The sequence below is a fragment of the Topomyia yanbarensis genome, chromosome 3, assembly GCF_030247195.1.
Source record: "Topomyia yanbarensis strain Yona2022 chromosome 3, ASM3024719v1, whole genome shotgun sequence".
NCBI lineage: Eukaryota > Metazoa > Arthropoda > Insecta > Diptera > Culicidae > Topomyia > Topomyia yanbarensis.
This window is the reverse complement of record NC_080672.1, coordinates 231911616-231931505: the sequence shown is the minus strand read 5'-3', so window position 1 is coordinate 231931505 and position 19890 is coordinate 231911616. Positions and strand designations below refer to the sequence as shown.

The following is a 19890-nucleotide window of genomic DNA, read 5'->3' as shown; positions in this document are numbered from 1 at the left end:
CATTTTGCAATGTCTATCGTTTGAGCTTACACCATTTTTTCATTTTTAGTTAGTTTTAAACTTTTTGTTTCTTCCATTTCAATTAAACCACTTGTGGTCTTTTAACTGTCATGTAATTTAAATATTTCCAAATCTGAAAAATTGTTACCAGCTCGAGAGATGACCGACAAGCAAATGAGTGTATGGGACCGTGTATAAAAGGAGGAGTTAGTGTTCTGGAAAAATAAGCGGATTGACATTTTGGGGATGAATTTCCTCATAGTGTTATGTATTTTAGTCTATGTGGAAATGGTGATGAGTCTGGGATCTTCCGTTAATCTTCCGGCAGTCGCGCTGTCGCACTGAGTGCACGCTGCTCTAAAAAGCTAGCAAATTGTCTTTGGGCAACTGCGGCTGCTCATTCAGTGTCATGCGCGACTTCCGGAGGGTTAACTAGGCACCGTTTTAACATACTCTATTATATTCCAAACACCCTTGAAGGTGGTCGTTACCCATTCTTAGGTCAATTTGCAATGTAAAATTTGTTCGCGACAAAATATGGAAACCTAAAAACACATAGATCTCTTGATATATTCAACCAAAAATGAAATTTTTTACAAATATGGACGTATGCCTTTTTTATCCAAAAATACATAATTCGTTGACATGTTAAATGCGCTTTCAAAAATGGGTCGAAAGAAATGCGTATTAGAAATAATATGTGCGGTCCAAACGGAAATCAAAAGATATCTCATTGGAATAGTTCTAAAAAGCTTGGCTAATCGGCAAGCTCTGTTTACACCGTTTCCAAAACGTCTAATACTCGATTGCCATCAGCTACATATTAAAGAAATGCAAAATACAATCTTAAGAAACGACGAAATGGATTCGATAGTGAGACAAACATTCTGCTCGTACACTAATAAAATAATAATAAAATAAAAACGTCAAATGTGTTAGTGTTTGTGTATAATTCGAAGCATCATTAAGGAACGAAGTCATTGAAGGTATTGATTATTCCGAATTATAGTGATAGGCAGAATATGAGGGCCAATTTTTCCTGTGTGGCAATGGATTACAAAACATGGACGTAGAAGATTTCAACCATGCTTCATGGTATGTAACGAAATGAAGTATTAAAGTAACGAACTGAACGATAGAGATGTCTAAATTTCTCAAGAAATATTTGATTAAGCAGGTCTTCTGCAACAGTGGGTGAACCAGTAAAAACTTCATAACAACAGGAAGGTATCCCAGAATATGTACTAAGCAGATTGTTTACAGAAGCGGTTTTAACTACTTCTGTGCAGTAATAATCCGCTTTTTATGTTCTGGTTAGATTTGGATTCTTCTTTTTAACCTTCTGGAAGTCACGTTAGTGCACTGAGCGCACGCTTCTCTGAAAATCTAGCGAAATCGTCTGAGCGCACCAGCGGTTGCTCGTTCAGTGGGCCATTTGCGCGACTTCCGAAAGGTTAATAATGATTGTGTTGTTGACACAAAATCATCCAGCACTTTTTCACAACTTTAAAGAAGGGGCATAATTCAAGAAAATGTCCAATAATCACAAGAAAAAACAGCCAGGTCTGTGAACAAATTATAGAAACCGGTTTTTGGTAAGTTTACTTGTGATTTGAGACAAACAGTTTTTTAGTCTCTCATTTGCCTGCTTATGATGTTTCCCACCAATTCGTCATTTCAGAAAATAAGTACCCTCTAAACTGTCGTTAAGATCGTATTTGTCCCCTGTTCTATGAGATTCCCTCTATACATAAGACAATTATGCGTTGAGCGGCAGTGAAAAGGTCAGATGGAAATTCCATCTTGGAATATAATAAATACAAACAAATAAATAAATAAAGCGATTTTTAATGCAATCTGGCAATAGCAGCACACAAAAAAGGACACTAGTGTATATTCTATCTCTGCTCAAGCTAGTGTTATAAGTTAAGCAATCGTAACAGTCGCCACGATCTATAGTGAGTGATTTTACACTGCCGATTCGCAAACTTCGGTTAAATACACTATTTGTTGATTTTAAATATTGTCGTATCCGCCCGTCTGTTAGCGGAAGATGATATTGAAACTCAAGCTTGCGAAAGTCATATTCATACAGTTCTATTATACACGGAAACCCATATTGAAAATGTTGAATTGTTAAGCGGAGTTGAGTGTTTAACCGTTAGGTAACGACATAGTACGCGAGTACCTTTCCAGAATTCAATTAAAATTACAATGTGCTTTCCAAAACTAGAACCTGAAACTTGGTGACATCATAGTACATCACTAGGCATAAATTTTAATGAGATAAAATTGAAGATGTAGACCTGAGCGAAAGTTTTGGTCGTTTCTACCGCATAGCAGACTGACAGGGTAATGGTCATTACTATTATAATTTTAAACTTATTCAAATATTTGTAGGTGGTTTGGAATCAGGAAGTCATCTACTTTTTTAAACCTGCTATAAGGAATCGTATGAGATCTTGTTTCCGGACACCCGGTCCTGGAGGTGTGTCCCAGCTTTGAAATACTATTTGTAAATTTCAAAGAATCCTAGCAATATGGATGTCAAAATTCTTGGGTTTGCCACAGAGATTGTTAACAATCGTCATGGGACTATCTGATAATTTGACCCCGGAGCGGTCGTCACAACTTTATTTAGTTTCTTAATAATTCTGTCTGTCAGTGAGCGGAGCAGACAAATGACTTCAGCTGCAGACAAAAAATAGAGGCAGCCAATAAGAAGTATGAAAGCTGTGCGTTACCTAATGCCGCTATGGACTAGCACTGAACACGAGTGGAATTGAGTAGCGCTTAGAATTAACTCGATGGCTAGTACATGAAAAAATTTGAATAAAACAAGTTTACGCCGTTGAGAATTAGTTGATTACAAACCCCAAAATATAAGTCATATAAGCAAAAAATAAGCTGCCGCAAAACAAGAGATCAGCTACAATGCGATATACTGTTATACGGTCATGAAGATTTATTTCAAGAATCGGCAATTTTTTGACGTAGGACTACGTCTCTGTTTTCGATATGGGGGTGCACTTTGCAAATTCTACAAAAATCGTATGTAACGAAAAGTGGTCCAATTTTGAACGCAAATAATTCAGCCATCTCACGATAAATTTTCAAATTTTTTGCACGAATCGCCCCGAAATACTTTTAAGAATGGATTCCAATAGATAAACCCAAAGATTTTTGATATCATGGCATTAAAAACTTAAATAATATACAACCTTGTCAAAGATAGCGCTTCCCAAGCCCGCTACGACAGATTTGTGTACCTAGCGCGCTACGCTTCTATGAATAACGTTATCATCGACAATTTAACGAACGAATTTGACCGGACAAGCTCAGTTGTCTGTTGAACGGCAGGCGGAGCAGAACACTGCGCTGTGTGTTTTCACAGCCAGTGTAGCTGAGTGAGAAGTCCGTTACACTGCTTGTGAAGGTACGCTATCTAGTGCTATGCTTTCTTTTGTGTTGTGCTCGTTTCCAGCACACTTTTATGTACAATCTCGAATACAGTTATTCCTACACAAAATCGCTTGTACATTCGAGCTCCATTTGCAAACACGGTTAACATTGTGTAGTGATACTAGTTGTCTCTTTCGCTCTACCCATCATCATCAGCGTTGACTCATTTTACTTTGTTCGCTTGGGTTCAATGTTTGAGGCGAATGTAGGTATATCAAATTTGTTGGCAGAGTTACCATATTTACAGATTTTTCTGTAATGTCAGAGATTTTTTTCACAATTTTTGATCACAGATTTCTTTTCACAAATGTTAGATTTTTAGAATTTTGATGAAAATTTGATATTTTTGGAAATATTGTGATTTTTCATAGATTTTTCGGAAATTTATCACAGATTTTTTCCTGTTTCAGTCATCACAGATGGCAAAATGATATTTTTGGCCGAAATACAGATTTCATTATGGCATCCCTGTTTGTTAACGGATGCATGTGTAACCTGCATGATAGCAATATGTGCTTTCATTGCGCAAAGGCGAAAACTTTCTTAGCAACAAATTTACGCGGATCGATGGAAAGCACGGATATATGATTAAGACCACTGCATTCACTACATTTGTATACGTACTTTAGGAAAGTTAAAATAAAACTGGAAAGCTTGTTCTATACATGAAATGTGATTATATTGTCTAAAATTTGATTTTTCTTCACCGGTCCGGGTTTTTTTACCATACACAATTGAAAAGTTTTTACAATTTTTAAAAGCTGATCTTGTGCTATAAAGATTTAGTTTCAGGTATTAGTTCGGTCACGGTTTTCTGTCTTCTTTCTTCAGATCTTCTCAAATAAGTTTAATTGGATTCGATCGCCTACTACCAATGAAATAACTTGATAACCAGGAAGGTTTGGTTCAATATGTAACATTCGATGTTGATTGGTTGTGCTTAAACTATTCGTGAGAAATATATTTGATTTATTATTACTCTAAATGTACTAAGAAAATAAATATTTTACATTAAGTAGTATAGTCCTACGTTTACAGTTCGTGCAATCCCATAGGGCTGCCCCTTGTAGTTTTTAAGGAATTTATTGCTTTTTTATTTTGGAAATGCAACTAGATTATCAACAATATGTTCGATTTAATAGAGAGATTCCATGAGAAACCGGCCGACCGCAAAATATGACCATCGTCGATTCAAACGAAACTTTGCAGGTGTATTCGCTGTATGAATCTCCATGATATTCTCTGGCAATTGGAATATTTTGATACAAGAGTAATTTTTCAAAAGGGCGTAAACGTTTCTACGTGTATGAATTTCAAATTTTTTTTTGTTCGATTACTGTATTTTATACAGCAAAACTATCTGAGAACAAGTTACAGGGAATGAATACTTCTGTCCGAAAAAAATATACACTGAAAAAAATGTGATATTTTTCAAAAAAAACAAAAATTTATGATAAAAATTTAAATTGCGAAAAAACCCATTTTTTTACATTTTTTATATTTTGTTGCCAAAAACCTAAAGAGAAAAGAAACATTTTGATTGTGATTGCATGATGGAGAAAAAATCAGTAAAAAAGTTTTTCTAACAATAACTTCGTACATGTTTTTGAATTTCATACTAATTGACATACAAAATTGTAATTTTATTACAGAATATAATTCTAAGCACCATTTAAAATCAAAATGCATTTAACAAAAATCTTCCAAAATACGATAGTTTTCGAGATATTTGAAATTTTGCTACTTCAAAAACAATTAATTCGTGTAATAATGCTCTTTTTAAAAGTTATTCGCGTTACCCCATCAAAAAATGTCAAAAATTTAATGTTTATCGTTTTAAAAAAGTAAAAGAAACCTTTTTAGTGTATTTGGATCATGGAGAAGCTTTCAATAAAAAAGTTTTCCTAACAACAACTTTTGACATTTTTTTTATAATTCTTACTATTTGCAGACAAAAATACAATTTTCTTTTTGAATATGATTCTAAACGCCATTTTAAATCGAAATGCTCTTAACAAAAATTTTCTAAAATGTGGTAGTTCTCGAGATATTTTAACTTTTGTTTTAACAACACAATTATTTTGTTTTATTACGACCTTTTCATAAGTTAGTCGCGTTTCTCCATCAACAATAATAGGTTTTTCAAAAGGCCCGTAAACTTTCGTGCAACTTTCTCTTGACATCAAGGCGATATTGTAAACCATTTGAAAGTTACATGAAAGCAATAATAGCGTATTCCGAGAGTTACATGAAGCGAAAGTTACATGAAAGCAATAATAGCGATTCCGAGAGTCACTTTTTGTGACGCTAGTCACCGTGACTCGCAAAAAAAGTGACGAAAGAGTCACCTTTCAAAATGTTGGAGACTAGAACAAAAAAGCGTGTTTTATCTTTATGGCAACATTTTGAGACTATCGGAAAAGCTTGCTTTGGAAAAATGTTGATGTGACAGTTGATACTTACAGGAAAAAATACCATCAATTAATTTTTTTTTCTTGTTTTAGGTAAGAGTTGCAGTTCACAAACTAACTCGCGTAGTACATGTTCGACCTGCGTACAAATGTAGTTGAACACAGCCATTTGTATAACTTTAGGCTAAAACCGATTGAAAATAGTGTTGCTGTGCATTGCACAAACTTTAAAGTATACGTTTTTTAAACATTTTATTCCAAACTTGAATGATAAAAAAGTTGGATTATACGGCGTGATACGCCAAAGCAGTATTACAAAACCAGATTTCAGCTATCCGAAAAACATTCGAACTCTTCCGATCTTGTCCGATCTCCAAATTCCAAGCGATTTAAAAATATTGAAATTTTAGTAATTTGAGGTACACCGAAATGCTGTAGGGCCAAATACTATGTTTTTTAAAATGAATCTCTATGAAAATATGCGGAGACGCCCTCTTTTCTTCCCCCTTTTCAACTGAGCAACTGTTTTTGTAACTGGAAAAAACAAATGTAATCGCAAAGATCACCTCGAAATTACTAGTATTCGAAAAGATGTAGAAAACTTTCCTCTGCCCTGGTAGGTAGATAGACACCAAATTGTTCCAAAAACTAGTTATTGTCTATTTTTTGTTCATATTAAGGCATACTAAAAGGAATAGCAGCAACAAATAGATTTGACCCCAGTTACTCCTCTGTGCGTCGGTTCGGAGAATGTATGCAAATTGATAATATTAATTATTTTGATGAATATCATTTATTTATGCATCTGTTTCCATTTTGTTCTCGTTGAGTCAAAACATTCACTATTATAAATTAATTGCACTTTCAGGCGATGTAAAAAAATCGCGTTCCAAACTAATTTCCGAGTTTATCAAGGGACCACTATCCCAATTGTGTATTATAGACGCCGAATAGGCACGTCCGTTGCTCAGATCAACAGCAAATGCAACATCAGCAACAGCAACAGACGTGAAAGCTAAAACAATTCTCAACGAACCCGGCCAACACCTCCAATATCTTGAATTAAAACAGAATACTCGCTGGATGGTGGATTTCCGGAGAGTAAAGCCCCTCGCAAAACGTTCCCGAAATAGACAAGCCTACAACTCTGCAGTGAGTGCCCTCCTGGTTCACTGACATCGGAGCCAGACAAAATATCCCCGCCCGGACACCGGTCCCAACAGTAAAACGGCATCAAGCATCCACCACTCAAGCGCTCAACATCAACACTTCACAGCTAGATCAGCAGCACCACCGGCAACAACAACTGCAGGAAACAAGACCTCCCAGATGACAACCATCATCCGACCGCTCGACAAACAATGGCGTCGCCCAGGGATCGACCTCAACCCAATGATCCGTCAAACAACCACAACCAGTGTAAATAGCCCAAGACAATCAGGGTCATACGCAGATGGCCAACAGCAGAAGCAGCAGACTCCGCGGCAGCATACACAGCAACAACACCTTCACAAACAGCAGCAACAGCACACGATACAGTTCCAGACAGCGGGACCAACGCAAGCAGGAGGAACCAATACTCGGTCGGTTCAGCAGTCGCAGTACGGTAAGTAATTTTTGGTTAGCTCCTTCAATCTCGAAGCGACCAGTACCGTGTCTCCCACTCCCACTTCCCACTCCTCGAAGAAAAAAAATCGGGTTCGCAAAATTCACAGCTTGTTTAGGGATAATTCCTAACGTGTATTGGGATTTCTGTAGTAAAACAAGTATTAGTCTTTCAGATCGCACGGACCAGCAGACACGGATACAGCCAGCGAACACAAATCGCCTCACAGCAGCAACAAAGCACCACGGTCACCACTCAGCAGCAGAGCGCGACGGCAATGGATCAATAGAAAAACAACAGCAAGGCACTCGGAAGGGACTCAGTCTTTCAGCAACTCTTGATCGCAAACATCCGCCACCCACAAACCCACAAAACAACCTCCATGTCGATGCACAGAACAAACATGTGCATGCCAAAAGATTCAACGATTATGCTAAACTAGCACCAGGCAACGTCGTAAACCAACGTTCAACATCAATCAACCCACTCCATCTCCGTACCGACCTCGTACCCTCCTCCTTTGCACAGAAAAAGGTCCTCCAGGCAGCCGAAATGCAGGTGCCAACGCCGGCACGGCCCCGAAAACGCAGTGAGCCCGATCCAATGCTGCCAGCAGCACGAAACGATACCCGGCAAGACCGATGAGGACAAGGACCCAGCGAACCAACAACAATCCTACAGAACTCAGCACTTATTCAACAACTAGCATAGGGCAAAAGGCATGATAGTAAGCAGGTAGACGGCCAAGCAATGAAGCAGGGGAACATTGGGAGACTTGCCCAAACCCGAGATTTAACGATTAACGATCCCATCAGGTCATTTTAAAAGTTTGGAGTAAAAAATCCTTTCCTCGTGAAAATATTTCGTAATAATGAATTTGCGTTAAATCATATAATTTTTTATCAAATTTTGTATGGACATATCTACAAGAGTAATTAATTTTTTTTTACAGAACTCATACCATGTTAATCCTCTCTATGACTCTTTATTAATCGGAATATTTGAAAAGTTATAGTATACGACATTGAACGTAAAAACTAATGTTGGGGAAACTTGACAAAGATTTTATGGGGAGACGACCAAGTAGCAATAAGCTGAAGAAAGATGCAAATTATTCTGTAGTACCTATTGTGAATCGTGTCACAAAAAATCCCACCTTAAACACCATTCTTTATTTTTATAGTACTAGTGAACAAAGTTAGCAGTTATTTCGGGATGTGTAAACAACGTACTGCTAATCCCGAAAAGACCTCGACAATATGGGAAAACATAATTACAGCATGTTTTATGTTCAAAATTCTCTTGGTAAAGTCCACAGCGGGGAAAAACGATCACAGAAAAACTTTTATAACTTTTGAAAAAGTAAATTAACAATTCTGCAAAAAGTCAATACGCACAATATTTTTGCACATTACATTTCAACGAGTTTTGGAGGATTGAAAACATTTTTGGAGATTTACGAAAGCCTGGTCAAGTCTTCCAATGCTTCCCTACTTCATCGCCCAACCATCCACCCGCCCACCATCGTGCTTTCTGCCCGATGCCAACTACCAAATAAGCACTGAACTCCCGGTCCACCGGGTCCCCGTCCTCATCAGTCCTGCCGAGTGTCACCTCGCGCCGCTGACAGCACGGGATCGAGCCCACTGCACCCTTGGAACCGCAACAACATCAACACCCGCATGTCGTCCGCCCGGAAGACCCCCTTCTGTGTAAAAGACGAAAATTCGAAACCAGTATGGAGATGGAGTAGGTTGATTGATATTGAACACTAGTCCGCGACACCACTTGGCACCAGTTCAGCATAATCGTTGGATCACTCCAACATGCCCATGTCTGTTCCGTACATCGACACAGAAATTGCCTTGCAAATCAGAAAATCGAAAGGAACGATTGGTGAGGGATGTTTGTGATCAAAACCCACTGAAAGACCAAGTCCCCTCCGAGCACCCCACTGTTATTCCTCCGTTGATCCATCGCCGCCGCGCTCCCCTGCTGCATGGTGACCGTGGTGACTTGTCGCTGCTGTGAGGCAACCTGCGTTCGCTGGACGGATCTGCATCTGTCGGTCCATGCGATCCGAAAAACAAACACCCACATTACTACAGAAATCCCAATACACGTTAAAAATCATCCCTAAACAAGCTGTGAGCTTTACGAACCCGATCCCCTCATCTTCAAGGAACAGGATGTTATAAACACGGTACCGATCGCCTCGAAACCAAAAAAGCCAACCAAAAACCACTCACCTACTGCGACTGCTGCACCAACCGAACAGTGGCTCTTACCGTTTGTGCCGGTCTCGCTGTCTGGAGTTCTATCGCATGCTGTTGTAATCGTCCACGAAGGTGCTGCCACTGCGAAATCTGCCGCGGCCATCCGCGTTTGACTTTGTTTTGGGCTGCCCGCACCAGCTGTGGCTGTCCATCAGATCACTGAGTTGAGGCCAATCCCTAGAGCGAAACCACTGCCCACCGAGCGGTCGGATGATGGCTATCATCTGGGAAGTCCTATTTGCCGCTGCCACTGTTGCCGGTGATACCGCTGATACCGCTGTGAAATGCTGATGCTAAACTAACTATACTAAGCGCTTGAACAGCGGATGCCTGATGCCGCCACCACTGCTGGGACCGATGTCCAGGCAGAGACACCTTGATACAAGGAACAGGCAGGAACCACAGCTGGGACCCGACCAAGCTGGCCTTTGTCTGGCTCCGAGCAGCCGACGTGACTATTATGTTATTGGTTTGTGGTTCTGGGATATAATTAAGGTTATTGGATGCTGCTGGTTTTTGACATTAAAAATGTCTTACTCCACTATCTGGAGCTAGGTGTCATTCTAAAATCTAAACCATCTCCCATATAATGAAACTATGTTAGGTTTGTACGCTTATAACTCCGATATTACTAGATGGATTTTAATCATTCATACACCAACCGATTCAGAAACACCTAACTTAAATATTGGTAATAATTTAATATCTCCCCAATAAAAGTAGGCTTTTGGAAATTGGTAAAATTAAAAAGTTCACGAAAAACGGGAAAATTACCATTCGTGAGGCAGATTTCTCAGACACAGCCGTCAAGAGAGGGCAACTTAGTTGCTCAATGAAACACGAAAAGTCATAAATAGAAGCAACGCATGTCCGTTTAAATCAGTTGTTGCTCTTATCCCATACGAGCAACATCGTCTCCAAGCGATGCAATAAGCGCTATCGATTTTCGATAACGTTGGCATTTGCACACACTCGCACCTAAGTGACTAAACCATATACGGTTAGTTTATAAATAGAGGTGACGCGTACACGTTTGAATCAGATTTTGTTCTTATGTCGAACGGGTAAGATCATGGCTGCAGCGTCTAGGCACTACAATAAGCGGTAAACGCTATGCATTTTCGGCAGCGGTGGCCGTGTGCGGATTTTTCGGGTACCAGCACGGTATCACAGAATGATTTGCAAAGTGGGTGGGCGGGGTGGTTTGGATTTAATTCAATACGGTGTGTGCTGCTTAAGAGTGTTGCGTTTGAAAAAAATATATTTATTTTTATGCATGCGTGTGCGTTGTAATTTGTTAATCCATGTTTACGGCGCTTTGTAGCTTTGTAGCTGGGATATAATTAAGGTTATTGGATGCTGCTGGTTTTTGACATTAAAAATGTCTTACTCCACTATCTGGGGCTAGGTGTCATTCTAAAATCTAAACTATCTCCCATGTAACGAAACTATGTAAGGTTTGCACGCTTATAACTCCGATATTACTAGATGGATTTTAATCATTCATACACCAACCGATTCAGAAACACCTAACTTAAATATTGGTAATAATTTAATATCTCCCCAATAAAAGTAGACTTTGGGAAATTGATAAAATTAAAAAGTTCACGAAAACGGGAAAATTACCATTCGTGAGGCAGATTTCTCAGACACAGCCGTCCATAGAGGGCACCTTATTGGCTCAATCACACACGAAAAATCATAAATAGAAGCGACGCATGTCCGTTTAAATCAGTTGTTGCTAATATCCCATACGAGCAACATCGTCTCCGGACGATGCAATAAGCGCTATCGATTTTCGGCAACGTTGGCATTTGCACCACTCGCACCTAAGTGACTAAACCATATACGGTTAGTTTATAAATAGAGGTGACGCGTACACGTTTGAATCAGTTTTTATTCTTATGTCGAACGGGTAAGATCATGGCACTACAATAAGCGGTAGACGCTATGCATTTTCGGCAGCGGTGGCCGTGTGCGGATTTTTCGGGTACCAGCACGGTGTCACAGAATGATTTGCAAAGTGGGTGGACGGGGTGGTTTGGATTTAATTCAATACGGTGTGTGCTGCTTAAGAGTGTTGCGTTTGAAAAAAATATATTTATTTTTATGCATGCGTGTGCGTTGTATCATGTTAATCCATGTTTACGGCGCTTTATAGCTGCGTAGGGTAAAGAGCCTATTGGTTTTCATATGTTTCATATTTCGGTTATATGTTTTTTTATCAGTAAGGCATCTGACAACGTGCTTCTGTAGTTATTGCACAGTTCAGCAGCGTAATATTTTATATAGGAGAGTACACTCAGGTTTTTTACGCGTTCTTTTTGCGCGGTATTTTTTACGCGGATTTTGAAATTTACGCGGTTTTCATTTACGCGTTTTTTGAAATTAACGTGTTTTCATTTACGCGGCCTGTATTCCCTGCGTAAAAAGAACTTGAGTGTAATTGCATCGGAAACAATCACATTCCCAGGAGAACTTTTTGTTTTCTAATTTCAAACACTTTTGTTTCGTACTGTACACAACGGAAAATTTTAAAACAGAACTTACCGTCAAAGCAGCAGTTTAAGCGGGTGTTCTTTTTCGATTAAAATTCAAGCCATGTCTTAAGCGTTACTGGACTTAAAATTGTTTTCCCAGTTTATCCAGTCAAAGTATCTGTCCTGTCTATGTATTTAAAACACAGTTCTAATCGCGTTTTAAAGTATACAACAAATAGAACGGTTGGGTAAATTTTAAAATAAATCTGTTTAAATTATGAAACAAACCGCTGTACTGAAGATATAATTATGTCAGTCCTATTACCACATAAAACACCTATATAACATAAAACGCTACAGAATTGGTTTAATAATACAATGTTTACACTACAGAGTTATAACACGTTATAATAATTAGCAACAAGAAAAATGTCACCAAGATAGCATAAAAACCCGCTTTAACTGGTAGTGCGAACGTTGCATAACAATGTAATTTATCAAATAATTTCATTTTTTCCACCACTAATCGATCAAGAAATACTTAAACTTAAGATTGTTTACTTAAGTTCATTAGTCCATTATTGAAAATTTAAATGGAAAATGAAATTTCATATTTCATGGAAAATCTGTATATTTCCGTTGGCGGGCGTGGGCTTCCTCATCACAGCTCTCAATATGGAACTTTTCTGTTGAATATATTTTCTGGACAGACCAGCCTATTTTTACTAAATGGATCAGCCAAATAATTCCAATCACCTAGTGAGATACTTGATTAATTAATAGATTACCGTTAAAAGACCTTCAATAAATTATGTTTTAATGGTGAGGGTGTATAGCAAATTGTAACATATGAAAACAGGAGAGTGAGCAAGAACGTGAGTCGATATGTGTGATAGATAAAATTCATTTGCACGCTCTTGAAAAAAGCTACATTTTTAATGTCGCCGTGGTCGTGTCCTGAGCACAACCCTTTAATTTTTAGTTTCTGTCACTGCTGTTGTTTCGGTTGAATGTTGATAATAGTTGACTGATTGACACATCCAGTATGTTGGGTGGGGTAATGTTTTTTAGCATCGGGTTATTTATGAGCAAAAATGTGAGAACGGCCGGATTAAGAGCCCCATCGCGCGTAACGTCGCACGTCTGCCAAATATGACGAAGTTCCTTTTTTTACATTTTTCAAAAAATACCTATGAACATGTGTGGATCGAAATTGGCGAAATTCAAACGTCGAGTATTACCGCATTTGTGAAATATTGTAAAATTATTCAAAATCTTTTATCTTTAAAGTTCTTTGTTACGCTGTTTAAATTTTACCTTTAGCGGACCGTACACGAGACAAGGATATTATCAATAAACTGTTTCAATACGTCAATCCCATTTGATTTCTATATAATCAATATGACCTTACACCATCAATATATTGATCAATAATTGATTTATTGACAATATTTCCGCTTGTGCAGGGTCCGCTTTAAGTGGCCCTTATGGGTTTGAATTTTTTACAATGGCATGGGGATCTAGCGGTTTGGCACAGAAGATGTAAAAATGATTAATGTTTAGCAACCTCAAAACACCTACTATTGGACGTATCGTAGTTAGTTGGTTTGCGAACGCAAACGTAAACATATTTTATGAATTTAATTTCTTCCTTGACGTGACTCAGAAAATTGCGATTCTCACAGTCACTTTGGTGACGTTTGTCACAAAAATGTCACCTCGCCTAAAGTGACTCTCGGAATACCTCTCCGTGAGTGACGTGACTCGCAAGTGACGCGACGGTGACTCAAGTGACGTGACTGTGAGAATAGGGCCCGTTACGTAACGATCTAGCATACTCCCTCTCCCCCCTATGTAACAACATGTCACAACATGTCGAACCCCCTCCCCCTCCTAAAAGCATTACGTAATTTATGAATGGTCCCCTATTTGCATTTTTTGAAGCGTGTACTAAGATTCTATTTACTAACCTGCTTCTAGCGTTGTGTTGAAAAGAGGATCACTTCGTGGACCAATCCTGATTTTTGAGTACATAGCCACTTGAATTCTATATGTAACGTAGGGCTTTAAACCACTTATCCGGTGCGATGTTGTCCCAGTAATGTTGAGAGATTTTTCGGGTTCCTTACAACTTTGATCTCGAGGCGAATTGATAGGACAATAGATGATGTTGTATCCTTCTACTATGGCGCTATCGCCACATTCTAACTTCCATTCCAAATCAATATAAGTAGACTGCATAGCAGGAATCCAAATTGTCTTCAATTTGCCAATGTCATTCTTTTGTGTGGCTGTACATGATGCCCAAACCATACCAGAGGAAATATTCATAGAATTCGCCGCTACAGCAAAATTTAATGTAGAACTTACATTATTAAGCTCGTAGCTATTTTCCGTTCCATCCACATAGTCGAAATTGATTGATCCATTACAATCATTCGGAGAATTACTGCTTGAATTACACCATAACACTGTGTATGAAGTAATTTTCGCAATGTGTTCCGGAATTGCCTTCCACGACAAAAGATACCTGCCCGAATCTGACAGTAGTTTAGTAATTTCAGGTTTAGGTACGCGATAGTCTCTACTCGGTATAAATAATTCGCTGTACTGTAACGAATCACCCTTGTTGTTGGAACTTCGTATTTCGAATGTATAATTTCCATCAGTCATGTTTCTAAACTGGACCATAGTACTTCCATTACGACCCTCGGTTACGTTACTGGAAAACAATAAAAATAAACTAGGTTTAATGCACACAATTTCTTCATATTCGTCGCCTAGTTATAGCAAATAAAACAAGTCAATATACTGAATTAAAATTAAAGGATCTAAGCAAATGGAATCTTTAGCTGCTCGGTGACAGAAGTCGTACTCTCAGAGATAACAGCGCAAGGAAATGCACCAAACATATTTGAACTTCATATCATACTTTATTCTGATTAGCAATGTTTTATACAGACCAGCAAAGTTTTATGTTTAATCAGAGGCCGTACGATGATTAACCATGCCGTGTTTCGCGTACTAATCGTATATAATATGCAGTCTTCACAAATGACCATCGTACACAATGTTCGCTCTGATTCTGTGCTCATATTAAACCCACACTTCGTGTACGAACTCGAACACGCCATTTCGTATCACGTTCGCCTGCATAACCGAACCACATTTACGTACACGGTGTGCGTACACATAGGCTCGTGGCATCACTTTTCTCTTTCTCACTCTCATCATCACTATTGTCGACTCTTTTGGCCTTGTGCGAATCATTCTCGCGTACGCACCCGGTGTACGTACAGGGATGTTTGAACTAGAGTTTGCATATCGTTCGCTTGAGTTCGATGTTTCAGGCGAACCTATACATCGAGATGAAGCATGTTTGAAGTTGAACGCGTGCACGAAATTTTGCACAGGCACAAATTTGTCGATGTTCATGGGAAGTCTGATAAAATGCTTAAAATTAGAAGACAAGTTATGGCAATTGCAGTTAAGTGTAATACTTAATGAGTCGAAATCTCCCAAGTGTACAAACAATTTTTCGTTGGTCGAGCTTTTTCGTTAAATTTTTGCCTTGCTCATACAAAGAAAGGTAATGCAATTACTGTAAAAATCGATTTTTTACCCAAGGCCCGAAGGGCCGAGTGTCATACACCATTTGATTCAGCTCGTCGAGATTGGAAAATGTCGGCGTGTGCATGTGTGTCACTTAAACTCACAAAATTTTCTCAGAGATGCCTGAACCGATTTACACAAAGTTAGTTTAATCTGAAAGGTATAACGCTCCCATAAGCTGTTATTTAATTTTTGGTTGATCCGACTTCCGGTTCCGGAGTTACGGATTGAAGAGTACAGTCACACAGCAAATTCCCATATAAACTGGTACAACCATGATATCCAAATGATGCAAAACATATTAAAATGGGTGCAACATTACTCTAGTTTACGGGTCTGGATCACTAATGATCAATCAAAGCAGCTTTGATTACATTGGCCACCTATGACGGTTCATGATGCCTCCAGGGAACACGCCAAGTTCCTAAGCTAATATCGCGCCTATTCCCTAGCGAATTTTCTACCGATTATTACAAACTTGATTTCAAATGAAAGATACAGTAATACAATTCACTGCTGCTGAATTTCATTCGGTTCTGACTCTTGGTTCCGTAGTTACAAGTTGGATAGTAACGTTACACTCGAATAGTAATATTTATTCGACAAAAGTACTCGCAAAGATATTATTTAACTCTCTAGTGCCCAAATTTATTTTTTGGCTTGAAAAAAACCTTTGGTTGCTGGCTTCGTGATGAGAAAAACGAACATAATGTTGATAATTCTTGTAAGTAATGGATTTTACATTAAAGCCTTAAAATAAGTAGGCCGCCTAGAGCCGGTGCTGAGCACCTGGACGAATAAAAAACAAAAACGTTTTTTCTACTAGTTACTTCAACATTAGCGAATACAGATGGATGCTTATATTTTGGACTCCATCAGAACGCAAATTATCTAAACTGTAAGGAGTATTTCTCTAGTGCTTTAGTTCTTTAATATATTGTCTTCTAATTTATAGTAGGGGAGTCCAGGGTCTGCTGGCGATGGTTTCACTTATCACATGTTTAATCTTTTTAATTTAAGAAGATCGTGTAAAAGAGAATGCGTTGCATAAAAGAGCAGACTGTTGGCTGCATCACAAAATTTTAAATATGTGACACGGAAATCTCGCCAATTTACGGCACAATGATGCCACCTGGCCACTTTTGATGATAAAGTATGGATCGCGTGAGATGTCTAAAAATAATAATAAATTCAATAAAACTGCAAATCAATCGATACTTGTTGTTATTTTTCAGCGTCAATATTCCGGCATTTTAAAATCGGCGCACACTTCGTATTTAAAAGCGATTTTTCGAAATTCTTCAGGTGAAATTCCGAAGCAAACAAACAAAAAAAACAAATTTTGTTTATTGTTACGTGTATTACATATACGGCCACGAAAAGTTCTTTTCGCGCGCTATCGAAAAATCTAGTCATTCGTGGAATAGCTTTGAACTCGCCCTAAATAACAAAAGTGCTGAAGTTTAAAAACTTCACCTAGGGTAATGAGCCTATTTTCGCCCTAACCATGTGAAGCCGTTGGTTAGAGCGGCGTTAGCCATCTTTGTTCAACGCATTGATTCAAACGGCAAGGGGATTTTTGTTATCATAATGGTTCATAAGAAGAAAGCAAAGATATTGGTGCCAATTAATATGCATTGCATCAATAGTATTCCGACTAATTAATGAAATGGTGAGCTCTAATACGCTCGAAAACTCAATATCGCTTACAACGTGTATGGAACAGAATGTAATGCAACATAAACACATTGGAGAATGTATTACACAGTACTTGAAATGCAGAACTAGAGACAGCGCGATATGTCTAATACAAAAGGAGAAAGAAAGATAGCACCAACTAGCCCCAGACTCCCCTGAATATTATTAATAGATAAGGACATATTCTAACAGTAGCATTCACTCAAAGTTTTTAAAACAGACTTCTTTTCAGCTAAAATTGCACATAATGTAGCTAAAATTGCACATACGTAGTCATTAAAGACTGAAAATTATTTTCGCTCAGGTGCCCAACACCGCCTCTAGGCGGGCAAAGTATTTTATTAAAAAAGCTAAACTTCAGAATTATTCCACTAAACCAATTCACATCAATAGTGAAATGTTAGTAACAGGTTACTCAAAAATATTTTTTTGGTTATTACAATTTCCAAAAATAGTCCAAACCAATTTTGGTTTAATGAAGATTACCACTAAACACAAAATAGGTTTTTCCACGTTTTCCTCGAATTTTCAACTTTGAGCTTCAATTGCCTTCGACAGAAAGCTACGAATATTCAAACAATGTGTGTGTATGAAAGGTGTGAGCGTTGGGAAGAAATGCTAGTGCGGGTGACAACATACAATCATGTTTTAGTAGTTTTATTTATATTTTTATAGAGACCGCCTAGAGGCGGTGGTGGGAACTGCAGGGTTAAACAAAATGAAAATTTGAATCTAATAGTTTCGAAAATGCTGTTTAAAAAATCATCTTTTATTTTTTCAAGTTTCATATGCAGAATATGTCACTAAATCAATGAAAAATATGATTCTTATTAAAATAAGTGAAATAGATTTTAAATTTTGTAATAAAATATCTTTTACGACATGATCATATTGCCCCTTAAGATTGCTCATATTGCCCTACAAGGTTTCTACCAAGCTAAATCGATTATTACAAACAACGACGCCGGCGTCGGCGGTAAAACATGATGATGAGTTATGTTCTACCATAGACCATACGGTAGACTTGGGTGCAACGCCCAACTCCTACTTAGCAGAAGGCAAAGGTTTCTTCACATTTCCTTTCGATCATGTCCGTATGAGCCTGCGTAGTCCTAGTTTCCGTTCTAAGTTTATAATTGATTCGCTTTAGTATACTTATCCGTCTTTCAATTTCATCGCTTTCGTTTCTCTTAGTCTCAAATTTGCCGAAAATAACCAACAAAATCGATACAGTACAACCTTAGGGTGCTCATAATGACTCACTTCCCGCTATGTTCGCGTTTGTGACCAGGACGTTTGGAGTGATAGAGATTGTGAGTGTAAACGAAAGAATAAGCAATTTTTTATATAAGTGAGTGTTAGTATGCATTTACTTTGAGATATAGTAATTAATGGAAAAATAACATGCCAAATAAAAGAAAGAAGGAACGGAGTAGAAGCGTAAAGTTGATATTATTTTTGGTACACTTGAGAAGTGGAAAAACAAACTACGGGAAGTACAACAAAAACAGACTGGTAAAGCAGAAGAAAAGAACATAGGTAACATGCAATTAAACTCCTTGAAATCGTGTAAATGCCAGCAAATGATATTTATTTACCATTAGTGACAATTACATTCTGTTAACCCTTAAAGGCGCAAAACAATTTTTTTCAAATTTTCTGAAAATTGTCTCTCAGCATTAATACGTTACTTTGATAATTTTAAGATGGTTTTCGCAATGTTGTTTTAAAACAACATTGCGCATTTAAGGGTTAAAACTCACTCTTGCTACGCTGACCGGGAATAGATGATTCACGTGCGACAAGACATACAGACAAACTCATACACAGATACACAATTAAATTAATTAAATCGAACATCCGAAACCATCGTGGGATTGCCATTATATCATGCATTCCAAAATTATTCGAAAAACTAGTAAATGACAAAATACTTCAGCAAATCAAAAATCAAATAACAAACAAGCAGCATGGCTTTTATAAAGGCCGCTCAAAAACATCAAACCTTTTAGAATTTGTAACATTTACTGTAAATGCAATGGACAATGGCAACCATGTGGGAACACTCTACACAGACTTTAGTAAAGCATTCGACTGTATTGACATACCTTTATTACTCTTCAAACTGCAAAAATATGGCATAGAAAATAAACTATTGAAATGGCTCGAATCATATTTAACGAAACGTGAACAAACAGTTCGCTTTCAGAATATACTCTCGAAACCAATTTCTGTACGTAAATGACATTACCTTTATACTCAAGCATCTTAAAGTGCTTATATGCAAATGACATGAAACTTTTCATGGAAATAAGAAATGTCAAGGACACTGAAATATTCCAAAA

At 37.9% G+C, this 19890-nt stretch overlaps 1 protein-coding gene across 4 annotated transcripts in view; it reads right to left on the bottom strand.

Moving 5' to 3' along the window:
• LOC131688993 (cytokine receptor-like) overlaps window positions 1-19890 on the bottom strand; it is an 860358-nt gene that overhangs the window by 250176 nt on the left and 590292 nt on the right. For all 4 annotated transcript variants that reach the window (XM_058973707.1, XM_058973708.1, XM_058973706.1 and 1 more), the window contains one exon: window positions 14206-14957. In XM_058973707.1, the coding sequence (XP_058829690.1) occupies window positions 14206-14957 (752 nt within the window). The remainder of the gene's footprint in view (window positions 1-14205; window positions 14958-19890) is intronic.